The sequence below is a fragment of the Mustela erminea genome, chromosome 13 (genome assembly GCF_009829155.1).
Source record: "Mustela erminea isolate mMusErm1 chromosome 13, mMusErm1.Pri, whole genome shotgun sequence".
Taxonomy (NCBI): Eukaryota; Metazoa; Chordata; class Mammalia; order Carnivora; family Mustelidae; genus Mustela; species Mustela erminea.
The window spans coordinates 76446638-76462792 of NC_045626.1; the positions used below are offsets into that span (position 1 = coordinate 76446638).

General features: G+C 46.5%; 1 protein-coding gene across 1 annotated transcript; it reads right to left on the bottom strand.

Moving 5' to 3' along the window:
• Nucleotides 1-541: 541 nt before the first annotated feature.
• Nucleotides 542-9346, bottom strand: MLEC (malectin). Its single transcript, XM_032309083.1, has 5 exons — nt 8938-9346; nt 3135-3313; nt 2193-2369; nt 2030-2087; nt 542-872 (listed from the first exon to the last, which is right to left on the bottom strand). The coding sequence occupies exons 1-5, from the start codon at nt 9161-9163 to the stop codon at nt 643-645; spliced, it is 870 nt and encodes a 289-aa protein (XP_032164974.1). The 5' UTR covers nt 9164-9346; the 3' UTR covers nt 542-642.
• Nucleotides 9347-16155: the final 6809 nt, after the last annotated feature.

The window sequence follows — 16155 nt, forward strand, 5'->3', positions numbered from 1 at the left end:
ACATGTCAGGAGACAGGCAATGACAAAGCGCAAACACTGAAGGTGGAACCATCATTGGGCTGAAACCAGAAAGGCTTCCAAGTAAGGGAGTATCTACTTTTCTTTCTTGTTTTCTTTAATCCCCCTCTGTTTTCGTCTTTATCATACAAATTATACACCTTCACACGTACACAAAGCACACACACTTTCAATCCCAGGACATCTGAAAACTTATCTAGACATCACTTCAGAACATACCCAACTCCCAGTGCTGGTCTTCTCAGGTAATAAGATGACATTTCCCTGCTGTTAATTTCTAATCTAAAAAAAAGGAACCGTGTCTGCTCTGGGTTCAGAGTCCTTTCCACTAGGTGTGCAGACTAGGATCCTTGAACGTGTAGGATCCACTTTACCCTAAGTACCCTGGAGAGGAAAGAGACGGCTGGGGCCAGCCACAAAGAGAGCACAAGGACTGAAGCAGGGCTGGGACCAGTGGTGGATGAGGGCTGCTCTCTACCCACTCTGCCTCTTTTTTTCTCCTTTAATTTTTGTATGTGTTTTTTGTTTGTTTTGTTAATCACTGTGAAAAAATACAGAAACCAAAACCAGTATGTTTGGTTTCTTTCCCTCACCCCTCCACCCAGTTCAGGATGGTATTTGTTCTCACAACCGGCAGAGGCAGAAAAGGGTTGGAATGAAGACTCCGAAGGCCACCAGGATGGGAAACATGAGGCTGCTGTTGTCTGAGGCATAGGGGTTGGGTGTGCGGGGGCCTGACTGCACCCGGTTCTTATTGGTCTGTCTTTTGAGATTAGACCCTTCATCGTATTCTTCTTCTTCCTCTTCCTCCTCTTTCTTCTCCAGTCCTGGATGAGGCTGCAGCTTTGGTACATCTGACACAAGAAAACAGACACCTGTTAGGTAAGACCCACAGCATTTAAGTGAGACCCTTAAGAGCCATAAATGAGCCACAATGAAGAGATGATGTGACCTAAGCGGGGTCCACAGGAAAAAAGAGAAGTAGCAGAAATAGCTGCTGGCCTAGAGAGAATAGCAGATTGCTGCAAACAGTACTCTTCTTTAGATTTAACTAAAGCACAGTAAAAGCCCTATGCCCAGGGAGGCTCGCTATCTCCCCTTCCTGTCCTATATTTTCAGAACCACGGGAGAATCAGACTGAACAGAGACAATGACCCGACACCCAAAACTTAACCTTTTCAAATCCCTCCTGCAGCCTCCACAATCCCACATTCCCCAGCAACTGAGGAAAGGCTGAGCCACAAAGCCTTGGGTTGTCAGCACACACTACCCCTCTGCTCTGCCTCCTCCTCAGGGACTCAAGCTACAAATCTGTCTTTGTGGCAGGACATCTGCCTAGATGTCAGAACGCCGCATCTGGGGACACATCAAGACAACAGGATGAGCTCCCTGGTGCATTCAGGAAGAGCTGGGAAAACGTACAGAGGCGGAATGGAGGAGAAAAGTCACTAAGACACAAGCTTTCCCTGCAAAAAACCAGCCTGAGAAGCTGGCGGGCAGGATCATCACAACGCTGAGAAAGCGATACACCCTAAGGCTTGGTCCCAAGGACCAGGAGACATTGGTAATTGAACTCCTGTCTAGTGCAGTCCAGCAATTCTGGACTCTCAGAACATACCAAGACGCAAAAGGACACCTCCTTTTCCCTTTTTGCCCCCCAGGAAATAGAGGTCAAAGAGACTAAGGACAAGTTTTAGGCAATTCCAAAAGACTACAAGGGTCAGTGCACACTAATAGGTACCATTATTAGGCCAAATTTACAGTGAAGTTAAAGGAATTTGTCCAAAACCAAAGACCTGATTAAGTGGGAACATTAAAATTTAAACAACAGAGCTTACTCCAAAGCTTATGGCCAGCACCACGCTGCACTTCATCCCCACCCAAACTCCCCACAGTTTGGCTTTAAGTGTTCTCTCAAGAGTGATCAGCTAAATTATTTCCCCAAGGGTTTCCTCAACTATATCCTTCACCCCAAGGGAAAAAGAAGGTTAAAGGTTAAAATGCCACTTACCATCCACTGTCCCAGCCATGATGTAGAGTGCACAAACTTTCGGATTATCATAGTACCCCTAGGAAACGGGAAACTATGGTCAGCACCACACGGCAATAAACATTCCCCTGCACCCATTCCTTTTAAACATTTACTCAGCCGGAGGGCAGAGGGAAGACATTACCTTAACAAACTCGATGTAAAGTTTCCCTGTGAAGGTGGACACCTCCCCTTGGACACTCAGCTTCCCCTTTCTGATGCTCATAGGGATGATTTCATCATGAGCTGTGCTGTGCCCAACACGATCAAAGATATCCAAGTCCTTCACCACGACATGGCCATTCAATCGCACATCAAATACCTCCCATGATTAAAAAAAAAGAGAGACAATGTCAAAACCATTAGCTTCATACCCCTTTAGCAGCTGGACATCATATACCTGCCCGGGCTTCAAGTTCAGAAATAATTTTTTAAATGACAGGGCTGGACACAGTCAAGGGTACAGATTTCTTTACATGAGCTAAATCAAAGCCATGTTCTTTCACTGTCCAGATCTCATACTGGCCTTAGGGAACGAAGAATATAAAAAAAAAAGCTCGACATGAACAGAAGGAAATTCACAAGAAGAGACAGGAAAAAAATTAGGCTAAAATCAAGAAGGAGCTAACAATCGAGAAGGACAATCGGGATTGGTTAATTGCCAAAAATAGGGGGCGCCTGGGTGGCTCAGTGGTTAAAGCCTCTGCTTTCGGCTCAGGTCATGATCCCAGGGTCCTGGGATCGAGCCCCGCATCGGGCTCTCTGCTCAGCAGGGAGCCTGCTTCCCCCTCTCTCTCTGCCTGCCTCTCTGCCTACTTGTGATCTCTGTCTGTCAAATAAATAAATAAAATCTTAAAAAAAAAAAAAAAATTGCCAAAAATAGTAAGATTCTGGCATTGCCTCTGTCACCAACCCCCAGGGCAAATGCAGCCTTGTGAGCTATGGGACATTGCTTCTCTAGGGGCAGAAGGAATCCAGCTTTTCCTCAAAGCTCACCTGTTCCTCCCTTCTGGGGAGGCTCTTACATTCTCTGGCCCATAGCAGGGGACTATCCAAGAGTGGCAATGTCCCACTGACCAGGCCTCACCTTCTGCTGGGACTGTGCAAAGTAGACCTCAGCAAATTTCAACACCAGCACGTAGTCCCCCTCTTCTTTAACGGGCACTTCATAGCCAAAAGTCTCCTCATTGTACCGCTCTGTTTGATACAGGATCTGGTCCTCCGGGTTGGAACGCAGGATTGGCAGTTTCATACCATAGTCAGAGGCTGGGGACAAAAAACAAAGAGAGACCACATCAGAGGCAAGGCACACAAAAAGAGCAGAGACCCCAGAACTGCCATTCCCAGGGCAATGCTAGTAACCCTCCCAGGGTAAAGGACCACCCCTTCTCTGCCTAGCTCTAAAGAGACCGGACACAAAGGCAAGAATCAGAGAGCCACTACCAAGGAAGAATAAAGTGAAAGAAACCAAACACTAATAATCCCAACAGCTCCCTAACCCTCAGAGCAGAACTTTTAAAAAACCTATTAAAATGACTTTCCTCAACTGCACAGAGTGACAGGAAAACTACAGGCGATAGCTACAGCTCCTGACTCCCTGAAAACAGGAGCTTCAGAGAAACCTCATAAAACAGGGGGGATGACCAAGAACTCTGCAAGACGATTAAGTTTTTTTTTTTTTTCAATTCAGAGAAGCGCAAGAGTCTAAAACAGTTTATGTTAGGAAAGTCATTTCTGCATTGTTTTTACTGTAAGTAAGATACAAGGTTAGCCGCTTTTTATAATTTTCATTCACAGAGTTCCAAGGCTGGTAAAGAAAAACATGCTCATAAAAAGAAGGGTGTGATGTTAATTTCCTTTACGTGTAAGTACCTAACTTCTCACAAACTCAAAAATACTCAATGTCACCTATTCTCTCTTGCACATTCCTCCAGTTAAACCTTTGGTTTAAGTTAAAACTTTTGAAGGAACAAAGTTCCTATTGTGTCCCCAGCACCTAACAAGGTGGCTGGCACATAAGCAGGAACCAGTATGATTTGCTGAACGAACAAACAACAACAAAGGAGGTACCTGCGGACCAGTGAAGCCACGCTATTCTCTGCACAGGGCTAGAGCCAGCCTAGCAAGAAAAAAATCTGCCAAGGTCCAATGGCACCTTTGGCCTAAGATGCCGAAGTCCTTGGGGAGCCACCTTTCCCATTTCACAAACTGACAAGGCTTATTGCAGGGTAAAAGTTAAAAAAAAACGCCTGGGTGGCGCAGCTGGTAGAGCATGCAGCTCTTGATCTCAGAGTCATGAATATTCAAGCCCCATTTTGGGGATAGAGTTTACACTAAAAAAAAAAAAGGTAAAAAGTTACATACCCTGGGTCAGTCTCCTGCCCCATAACAAAGTAGACTGGGGTCTTTCCTCAAACATAAGACACCAACCATACTCCAGCCCCAGAGATGAACAGTTATGCTTCCTCCTTCCAAAAGTAGCTTCTCTGATTCCTTTATCATGTAAGCACAATGAGGCTTTCCAGTGCTCCATAAATCTACTTTCCAACTACAGACTTTGCAGTGATATTGGTACAGGCTCAGTCTCTCCTCCAGCCTGGAATTAAGATTTCAAGACCACCTTCCAGTCTCACACAGGGACTCTGAAGACATTTGGCACCTAGATCCTTTGGGAGATGTCCATGAGCAGTCATCCCTGGAGTTTTATTTTCTGAACCACCAAAACTCCAAGGGGATCTTTTATCTCCAAGGGAGGTAAAAGAGTAACTAAAAGAGCCAGTGACTAAGGTCAAGCCCTCAAAAAAATAAACATAACTGTTAGTTCCTGTAAGTGAACAGTTAGCCATGACATCAGATGGACCTGATGAGACAATGCAACAGGAAACTCCTTGCACTTTTGTCTTCAGACTTTTTCCTTCTTACTTCTTCTCAAGAAATCAAAGAAGGGTGCTAAGAAGCACTGCAAAGGATGCACTGCCAACATGCCTCAGCTCTTTCCCAGGTTCAAACCATTACACAAGGGCACAAACCCATAAAGATTAAAAAACTGCTATTTCTCTTCCACTTGAGTTCTAAGAATTTCCTTCTTCCATGAGAATCATGATTTCTACAAATTTGAACATTAACCAGATTTGTTTTTTAGATACACACAAAATGTTGTGCATGTGTGGGGAATCTTTTTTTTCCTGCCGAGTGGAAAAAGTGAAAAACTGACAGTAATGTAATCTGTAACAGCCTTAGTCTCACAACTAAGAAAACTCAGCCATGTGAGTAAAAACTACTTAACAATCATGGAATTACCTTTAAATATTTTCCCTTTAAAATCCAAATCGCTTTCCCAGGAGATCTGCCACATGTAAAGTTGCATTTGCCTAAGTCCCAAGAGACACAGCGGCAAAAAGGACATTTTTCTTTCTTCCTTAGACTTTATGTATTCACAGCTAAACAGATTTCTCTAAAATACAGTGAAGTGTACATAATCACCATACTGCTGAAACTGGCCCAATAGAATTCAGCCAGTTAACCAGAAAGGAAGGAGGCCAAAGGGCCTACATTTTGTCTGCTGCTGCTTAGTTCAGGACAATGGAGGAGCCAGGCTGCTTGAAAAATTCAGCCTGTTTTCCTGTAAGACAGGCCTGGATCTGAATTCTGGCTCTGCCGCCTATGATGTGATCTGGAACAAAATTATTTTCTCCAGGTCTTTTATCACCTGTAAAATGGGGCATACCACCAATCTGAATTCTCTACCTATGAAATTCTGCTACTTGGAGGGCACTGCAGATGAAGCCTGCCTCTTAGGTGACAGTATAGGGAGAGAATTCTAAACAAATCCCAAGCCTTGAGCAAATCAGAAGGAGCAGTGACTCTCTCATCCACTTTTAAGTTCCATTCTCCCCAAAGCCAGATCCCTCCCCAGCCAAAAGGAAGGTTGCCCAGCAAAGGGTCTTCCTTAGGCTTGCTGAATTAGTAATCTATTGGGCTCATGCTCTAAGCCACCCTTTTACTCCTCTGGAACTATGATGTCCCCTAGCTGTAACTTCATGTAAAAGGTCATCAAGCACAGAAGAGAGACACTTTAACCCAAAGGACAGTTTTCAGATGGGGGCCACTGACTTCTAAAACAATGGTAAGTTATACTAAAAAAAGAAAACAAAGCCCACAGAGGTAAATCATGTTTTTCAAGGTCATACAAATGACCAGCAGGTATCTTTCTATGAAGAGGAAACAGCCTCTCCTAAAACCAAGCCAAGTTCTATGCTCTCAGGCCAAATAATGAAGTCTTTTCCTCCTCACTCAGGAGGAACCCAGAATGAGCAAGTTGAAAAGAACCTAGAACGTTCAGCATGCCAAAAAACCCAAGTTGAGCACTGCCGAAGCATAGTGGTACTCCCATCTGGTGAAGCACACAAGTTGAAAAAGCCTTTCCCAGGCTATAAGTATCTCCGATGAGCACTAGCTATCCTCAAGGCAGAATGAAATTGAATAAACATTATGGAGTGTCTATGAAAGCAAAAGCCACTAGGTGCCCTAGGCCACTCACAGTTACAAGAATGCTGAACTACAAAGACACTACAGAGAAACACCAAGTTCAAAAGCAGGCCAAACCCTTATCTGGATTAACTTGGCAACAAATACCTGAATTCAGTCAACATAAAATGAACTTTCTTCAGCACGCTAGAAGCAATACCACAGGCATGTGGTAAAGGAAATAAAACAGCAGTTCCTCCTGCAACCAGTGTAAAAAGCCGCATGAAGCAAGGGTCTCCAAGAACGTGGCACACCCCTCCTAACCAGTGCCAGAGAAGGGAAGGCAGAGTGAACAGCTACCCTTCCTTGGTGGTGCCAACTCCTTAGCACAGAAACAAATTAGCTGCCTCCTGAGAGTGAAAGCTGAATCACATTTCAGGCCCAGATCTAAGGCCACCAAAAATTACTCTCAGGAACCCAGTAAGTACAACGTTGCAATAGGCTGGTCCAAGCTGCAGCTGACGACGAGCCTCTACTCCTTGTCTATCCTTTCCTACTGCTACAATTCACGGTCCACGTTTGCCATACTCTGATGGAGTGGAGCAAGGGACCTCTCTGTTTTTAGAGTGCCCCAAAGGCCGGGGTCCAAGATAGGGCTCCGGTACACATGGGCTTGGGTAGGTCTCGCGTAATTTTACCTGCTACAATAAACTCCAAAGACTGCAACCATGAACCAATAACCTCAAGAATGTAGAGCCTAGCCTCACTGAATGCTGACCAGCAACAGCACATCCCCCTTCCCACCCCCAAAATCACCTACACCAGCAAATTAAAACCAAGATTTCCAAGTAAGAGAAGCTGGGCACCAGCTTTATATATAAGCTGTATTCTCAGCTTTTTCCTCCACACAATAAACCCAACAGGATAATGTAACCTACGTGAAGCCTGGTATCTGTTAAGTGAAAGAAACCATCTGCACGCTGTCCTCACCACTGCTATCTCAAGAGGCAAAGTCCACAAACGGTCTCGAGTTTCCTCAAGGGCTCCTTCCTCCCTGCCCACACCCATGAAGAAAGAGGAAGGGTCCAGGATGGAGATAGTAATGACCTGCTTCTGTGAAGTCTGGCTTTGGCTGCTGTTACAGCTTGCTAAAGATTGGAGTCCTGACTCAGCTGAACCCAGGCTACTCAGACCTACATGCCAGGGCTAACTAAATTCCAAGACAAACATAGAACTTCAGAAAACAGCCCTGTGTCCCAACACTCTCACATGTATGGAAGCAATAAACTCACTAACAGAACAAACTCCAGGACACTGCAATTATCTTGGAAGAACGAAGTTAAACCCTTTCCTAAAAGCAAGAGCCAAATCTGGGCATCGTGGAAAGAATGAGAGAAAGTCTATCTCTTGGTTTTCTGGAGATGGCGTACTGCCAATCTGGCAGCCTCTGAACCCAGCATACAACATAAATCTCCTTCCAACACACGAAGCAAGGAGCTTCCCTCTTAAACTGTAGTCCAATCCCATTTACAGAAGATACAGAGTCTAGGGCAGATTTTTTCCCAAAGTCTGTCTGGGGATGACCAACATCAAAAGCTCCTGGTGCAGAAACGTGGGTTTAATCTATCAGGCCCAGAATTTGCATTTTTAACCAGCTCCGCCGGCTATTCTTACACTAGCTTTGAGAACAGCGCAGCTCTCTAAAAACTGCTGTTGCTCCTCAGTTGAGTCAAAATCATTTTTCCCATATACTGAAATCCTACCTTTCAAGGCCGCTCAGGACAAGATCTACACACTGTGGGACACAATACTCAAGATCTTACACTGGCGGACTGGTTGACACACTTAATCAGCCTCAGAGGGGCCTCAACTTCCACCTTTAAGCACACAGATTCCCAGCTCTAAAGGGGAGGGGGGCGCGGAGGAGACTACAATCAAACTCTCCTGGCCCATCCTCTTCGAAGATTCTTTTCTAGGCTAAGGATCAAGCCCCGCTCCTGCAGAAGGGGTAAGGAAAGTGGCTGGTTTCTGGGATGGCAGGAATCTACCAGGAACCGTCTTGATAGGAGAGCAAAACCATCCCAGCCTGGGACTCCGATAACCGACAACCCGTGAGGCCTCGAGGTAGCAGGAGGCCGCCCTCGACTTTACTTTCCCAGATCGGGTGGAAGTGAGGGGTTAAGAAAATGCAGGATGTGAGGTCCAAATATAACTTCTCGCCAACTCTGCCTCAATCGTTCTTCGCAGCTTCGAGTCAGCGCCAGGCTCTGAGCTCGGACCGGGTCCCTGAGCAAACTGCAGAGAGACTTGGCTCCAGAGACGTGGCCCCAGGGTCGAGGAAGGAGCTCAGGGCCCGCAGCCCTCAGCCGGCTGCGCCCAGCACGGCAGGCCCTGATCCCACGGCTCGGCTGAGGGGCTCTCACCTCGGCCCACCCGGCCTTCCAAAGGGTCCTTGCGGAAGTGGATCCCGTGCACGTCCACATGCGCCTCGCCGCCCGCGTTGACGGCCCAAATGACGCTCTCGGGGAGCCCGGCCCCCGCCGAGCCGACCACACCGAGCCCCGGCCCCGGGAGCGCCGGCAGCAGCAGGAGCAGTAGCAGTCGCAGGAGCGCCACGGCGGCTCCCTCAACCGCCCGGGCCCCCAGCATGGCGGCCACCACAGCGAGGGCAGCCTCCGCCGACCCTCGTCCTCAGCCGGCCGCCAGGCCGCCCCGACTCAGAAAGACAGCGCCACGAGCCGCTCTGTCTCAGCCGCCGGGGACATGTCGCTCTCGGGCCTCCTTCTCAGCCACGGGTGCCGCCTCCCACCTCAGGAACAACCTACCCCGTCGCCCAGCCCCCGGCCACGATCCTGCAGCCAATCAGCGCCCGACCCTCATTAATTACCCATCACCCCGCCGGGAAACGCCCGTCCATTGGCTGCCAGGCGAGGGGAAGGGCGTGGCTACTCCCAGGCGCCGGCCCAACCATCAGGCTCGAGAGAGAGCGCGCGCAGAGGTTGGGAGTTCGGTTGAAGCGGCGGTTCAATGCGGAAGTGGCGGGGTGCAGCGCCCAGGCGGCCCCGGAATCCCGCAGCTGAATAGGAAAGGTGGCCTGGGAGGGAAGGTTTAGAGTAGGGCGCACTGACACGTCGCCAACACTTCCGGTGCTCCAGATCTTGGGACCGAATGGGCTCCGGAGGGGGCGTTGCCGACTTTTCCGCCCCCTCTTCCTTTCTCAGGGAGAGGAATGAACATAAGCTCTAGTAGGAGTAGCAGTGGACACTCTTCCGACCTGAGCCTCGGTCTTTTTCTCCCTGTGAGGCAGAAAACCCATCCTCCCTAGAGAGAGAGGCCACAAGCACAGGTCTTCAGGGCACAGGTCCCACGAGGACAACACCCTGCCCCCACCCCTTAGCGGGCTCAGGGCCGGTGGTAGCGTCCAGGAGGCCGTCCAATCAGAAGGCTCCAACGCAGCGGAAATGCGTGGCCTTGTGGGGGAGGGGCTCTCCAGGCTACCAATGTATCCATGGCGACAGCCTCGTGCCCGCCCCAGCGACTCAGGGGCGGGATCGGGGCTTCCCCCGCCTTGCTGTTGGGAGTCGTGCGCGGTGCGCAGTCCGGAGATGTATGCTCCACCGGAGCTCCTTCTCTGCTCTTTGGCAGTTCACCCAGCACTTTGCTGCATTGGCGATCCCTGCACTGTGGTCGCTGTCCGAACTCCCCCCTTTTCAGACAGAGAAAGCGAGGCCCAGAGAGGGTCGCAGCGCTGGCCAAACGGTCACACCACAAGTTTAGGGCACAGCCAGGGCAAATTCTGCAAACACTTTTCGCGATCCTACTACTATGCTTGGCAGATTTAACAGATAAAATACAGGAAGTGCAGTTCAGTTTGAATTTTAGATGAACAAGCAGGACATAAATAAAAAAATAATTCGTATTTTGTTTAAAATCCAAATTTAACTGGGATTTTTGCATTTTCTGGGACAGCCTTACCTACTACGTGCCAGGCAATGAGTTTTGTGCGGCAGCGAACAAAACACCCATGGTCCTGAGTGAGAATTGCAGACTTTGAACCACCCACTGCTCAATTATTTAGTTAGAACAAAAAGGAACAAAATGCGATATCAAAATGGAGAGTACCAGTGAGGGATTTAAGTGCCCCATAATTCCTTCCCCAGCCCCTAGGGTCAGATCCTACAGGAGTAACTTTTGGGGTATCCCTTCTTGGTTCCACTTCCTCCCTGTATCCAGCAAGGATCTGGACTGGGTTCCTGCCACAGACATGTTTCACTCCTCAAGGCACCTCTGGAGTCCTGTACTAGGATGTCTTATCCTACTCCCCATTCTCAAGACTCTTTGGGGGAACCTGGTAAGTCAGTACTTGACTAGCCCTCAGAGCAGGGTATGGCATTAATGGGGGTCACAGGTACAAAGAGGTGATGGGGGCTTCCTCCCTCCCAGGCAGTTGACCTGCAGAGCCCATGTTCTAGCCACATACTACCTCCAGGAGCTCATGTTTATTTTATTCTTAAGCCAGCCTCGTCCAGGAGAAACTATCACAAAAATGGATTAAATCTTTGGGGATGCTTCAAAAGACCTAACCTTGGGCCTCCTCTCTGTTCCCCAGATCCTTGGTCACCCCACAAGATGAATAAGATACTTAGCTAATCCTCGGTTGGGCTCCTCAGATTCCATTCCTGGCTGGGTTACCTGTGGACAGAGGAGCCTGGCCCAGTTTTTTGAGACTCAGTAGCTGATGGATTATACTACCTCTTTAGTAAAACACAAGTTCAGAGACCCAGAGGCATGATAAGCATGGAATCTGAGTTAGATGGCCTGGGTTCCAAGCCCTGCTCCACCATTTACTCACTGTGTAGCCTTGGGCAAGTGAAATACACCTGAGTTTTAGTTTGCTCAACGGCAAAAGTAGTTAGTTCCTACTTTGAAGGTCAATCTGAGGCTTATAGAAGGTAATGAAACCCTTTGACCAAGCAAAAGTTCACTCCATTTCACCCAAAAAATGAAAACATGTGTCCACAGAAAAACTTGTATACGAATGTTCATAGCAGCAAAAGTGGAAGCAACCCAAGAGCCCATCAACTGATGAATGGATAAACAAAATGTGGTCTACCTATACAATAAATTATTGTTGAACCAGAAAAAGTAATGAAATACTAACATACTTACAACATGGGTGAACCTTGAAAACATTACACTGAATGAAAGAAGCTAAACATAAAAGGCCACAAACTGTATTACTGAACTTATATAAAATGTTCAGAATAGGTAGATCTATAGAGACAGAATTTACCTAAAGTTATTTTAATAATTTACTTGAAGTACCCTCTCAGGATGGAGAACTTGCCCTCCATGGAGGGACAGGAACTGAGATTTTGGAGTCAGACAGAACTGAGTTCAGTTCCTTTCTCAGTGGCTTCCCAACTAGATCTGTTACTCCTTTTCTCTGTAATCACCTCTCTTCTAAAACGCCTGTGAACCCGGGCCCTGATAGACATTTTCTGTATAACCATTAGTTCCCACCCACTTATTCTCACAACCACCAAAAGAAGTTGGGAAAATAATGTCCAGCATTTTGCAGATGCAAAGCTAAATTTCAGAAGGGTTAGGTGACTTGCCCACACAGTGAGGGTCAAAATCTGTTTGTTTTTTGTTGTTGTTGTTGTTGTTGTTTCTCATCTAGTACTAAGCCTCTGAACCAGGCTACCTCTCAGATACCACTTGGTACAAATCACAGCTCTGCCATTAAATACTGTGTGACTTCGGGTAAATTAATTCACCTCTTTGAGCCTCAGTTTCCTCATCTGTGAAATGGATAGAATAATTGTACATAGCTTGTATAATTATGAAAACTAAGAAGACATGTTTTAAACAAGAAAAACAAAAGGAACATGCTTTACAAGCTAGCTTGGTGGGCCCCGGAAGTCCATAGTTAAATGCTCAATAAATATTAGTCATGGGTGTTTGGGGGCATATAGCCCTGGATTTGAAGCCTAGCTCTACTGTTTTAAAGCTATGTGGCCTCAGGAAAGTCATTTCTCCTTGGTTGCCTCATCTGTACAATGGAAATAATTAGAAGAAGCACCATACTAGGGTGATAGGACCTCTTAACAGAATGCCTGGCCCATAGTAGGTCCTCAGTGCACAGTAGCTATTAATTACATTAGAAGAAATAATTATAACATATAATACTGGCAACTGAATAAATAGAAAAGGTCTTGGCTAAAAAGTTGGGAAAACCCCTCCCACACACAGGAGAGGGGAAAAACCAAAGGGAACCAGAGTTCAAAAGTAGAAAATGGAGCAGCTGCTGGTAAGCCCCCAGAGGCAGTTTCACCTTGACCCACAAAACCCAAAAGAGGTGTGTCTTCCTGAACAGATAAGGATCAGAAGAACAAAGCATGCTATTAATTAAGTCTTGCCTATTTTAAGTTTATGGAATATTCTTTCCCTTCAAGATAAGCTCACAATTAAAGTTCAAAAGGTAAACACAGAAAGGGGGTGGAGGCTAGTCCTGCCTTCTGCTCAGCACCCACTGCCAACCCTTGGATTCAGAAGTGGGTGGTCTGGTCCCAAAGCCAAGTTTCCTTACCCAGGGCCTCTAGCCATCAGACAGCAGGGGAACCAGATCTACCCAGAGAGCCTGGGAACCAATCCCTGGTGTCTCCTGGCCCTGGCTCCCAGCAAGCAACTAGAATTGAACTTCAGGGGAGGGAGAATGGACTCGGCTTTTCCTCACTTCCCCCAGGAGGATATGAGTCATGGGGAAGAAGCCAGGCAGGACTGGAGTTGCCTAGGATGTGGACAGAAAAAGCAAGCGCCTTCCCATCTGGGTGGCCTTGGGCAAGTCACTTCCCTCCTGCATCTGGGTTTCCTCACCTGTAAATGAGGTGATAACAACCTTCAGCCTCCTAAGGTTGGAATGAGCATTATAGAAAGTAGAATTCGAGAGGAAGTGCTCCACATAACCTAAATGTTATTATCTCCCAAGTTCTTTTTATTGTGTTGAGGACACAATTTATGGAGCCAGGAACATCAGGGAGTATTTCCTGTCTACTCTAGGTGTGAGCTTGGCAAGTCACATCCCCTCCTTGAACCTTAGTCCCCTCATCTGTAAAACGAGGTGATTGTAAAGATGGAGTGAATTGATGAATTTAAAAAAAAAAAACTTAACCTATATCCAGCAATACCACATAAATAAATAAAGCCCTGCTTTTTCCTTTCTGTTCTCTCCCCCAGAGCTGGGCAAATTAGGGAGGTGATAAGAAATATGATAGCCAGTGCTCACACATTGGCTTGTAAGCAGCTAGTTTAATTGTCAGCAATCCCTTTATATCAGAACTTTCTATCATGATGGAAATGTACTACATTTGCCCCATCTAGAACAGTAGCCACTAGCAACCTATGGCTACGGAACATCTGAAAAGTGGTTGGTTTATGTGCAGTACTAAATTTTTTTTAAGGGAATTTTTTTTTAAAGATTTTATTTATTTATCAGAGGGAGGGGGGAGAGAGTGAGCACAGGCAGACAGAATGGCAGGCAGAGGCAGAGGGAGAAGCAGGCTCCCTGCTGAGCAAGGAGCCCGATGTGGGACTCGATCCCAGGACACTGGGATCATGACCCGAGCCAAAGGCAGCTGCTTAACCAACTGAGCCACCCAGGCGTCCCTAAGGGAATTTTTTTTTTTTAAAGATTGTATTTATTTATTTGACAGACAGAGATCACAAGTAGGAACAAGAGAGGCAGGTGGCGGGGGGCGGGGGGAGCAGACTCCCTGCTGAGCAGAGAGCCTGATGCGGGGCTCGATCCCAGGACCTTGGGGTCATGACCTGAGCTGAAGGCAGAGGCTTTAACCCACTGAGCCATCCAGGTGCCCCTAATTAATTTAAATTTAAATAGCCACATGTAGCTAGTGACTACCATGCTGGACAGTACAGTTTGGATTGTAAGCTCCATGAAACCAGTCACTAAATCTGTCTTTTTGTCTTTCTATCCCAAACACCCAACAGAGGACCTGGCACATAGTATACGCTCAGTGTATATTTGCTGACTGAAAGAATTACCAGAAATACACACACACACACACACACACACACACACACACACACACACAATGGAATATTATGCAGCCATCAAAAAACCCTCAAATCTTGCCATTTGCAGTGACATGGATAAAACTAGAAGATATTATGCTAAATGAAATAAGTCAATTAGAGAAAGACAATTATCATATGATCTCACTGATATGAGGAATTTGAGAAACAAGACAGAAGATCATAGGGGAAGGGAGAGAAAATTGAAACAAGATAAAACCAGAGAGGGAGACAAACCATAAGAGTCTCTTAATCTCAGGGAATAGACTGAGGGTTGCTGGAGAGGAGAAGGGTGAGAGGGATGGGGTGGCTGGGTGATGGACATGGGGTTAGGCTATGTGCTATGGTGAGTGCTGTGAATTGTGTAAGACTGATGAATCACAGCCCTGTGCCCTTGAAAAAATACATTATATGTTAATTAATTAAAAAAAAAAAAAGAATTACCAGAAGCAGGAACTGACCAAAAAACATTCCAAGATTTGTTTCCTTCTTTCTGCGGTTTCCAAGACTTACCTGTAAAATGGGGATAATAGGAGTTTCTCTCTCCTAGAGTTATAATGAGAATTCACAAGTTAATATTTGTAAAGGGCTTGCTAGAATGTCAGCAACAGAGCTGGTGTTGTACAAGTGTTTGTTAATTAAAATAAAACCCATCTAGCGGTGCCTGAGTGGGCTCAGTCCGTTAAGCCTCCGACTCTTGATTTCGGCTCAGGTCCTGATGTCAGGGTAGTGAAATTGAGCAAGCCCGGAGTCCCAGCTTCGTGCTCAGTGGGTAGTCTGCTCTCCTTCACCCTCTGCCTCTGCCCTCCACACCCCTCCCCCCACCCCAGCTCATGTTCTCTCTCTCCCTCTCTCAAATAAATAAATCTTAAAAAAAAAAAAATCTAGCCCAAGTGCATTTGTCTTCTACAGAATGTATCCATTATATTTAAATGTAAGAAACTTTCCAAAGGATAATGGCTTAAAAGACACACCTTTTTTTTTCTCTGGTAAAGGGCTCTGGAGGGGGTCTCCTAAAAGTTGTCAGGGACTCAGCCTCCTTCTATATTGGTGTTGCACTGACTCCACCTCAGTATTGGCTTCTTCCTCATGGTCCAAGATGGCTGCTCAGGCTCCAAGCTTCGAGGCCACATTCCAGCTACCTTGGAGGAAGAAAGGCAAAGGAACCCAGGTCTTCCTTTTAAGGACACTTCCTGGAAACTGCACACACTTCTATCTCATCAACCAGAATGTGGGCACAGGCCACAACAAGCTGCAAAGAAGGCTGGGAAATGTAGTCTTGATCCTGAACATCACAAAAATTGAGAGTTTTATTACTAAGGAAGATGTAGAGAACAATGTTGATGGACACCCAGCAGCATCCCCCCAGAATTTGAGTTTCACCCTAGGATTTGGTTTTCAATGGCTGTTTTCAGAAGCCTCTGTAGCTACTAATGTACATGTGTATGGGACTCTTCAACCCACATTGGGCTTTCATGCCTGCTACCTGATCTGACCACTAAAACCCTTCCAGGCAAACATGTTGTTATTGTTGCTATGGTTATTAT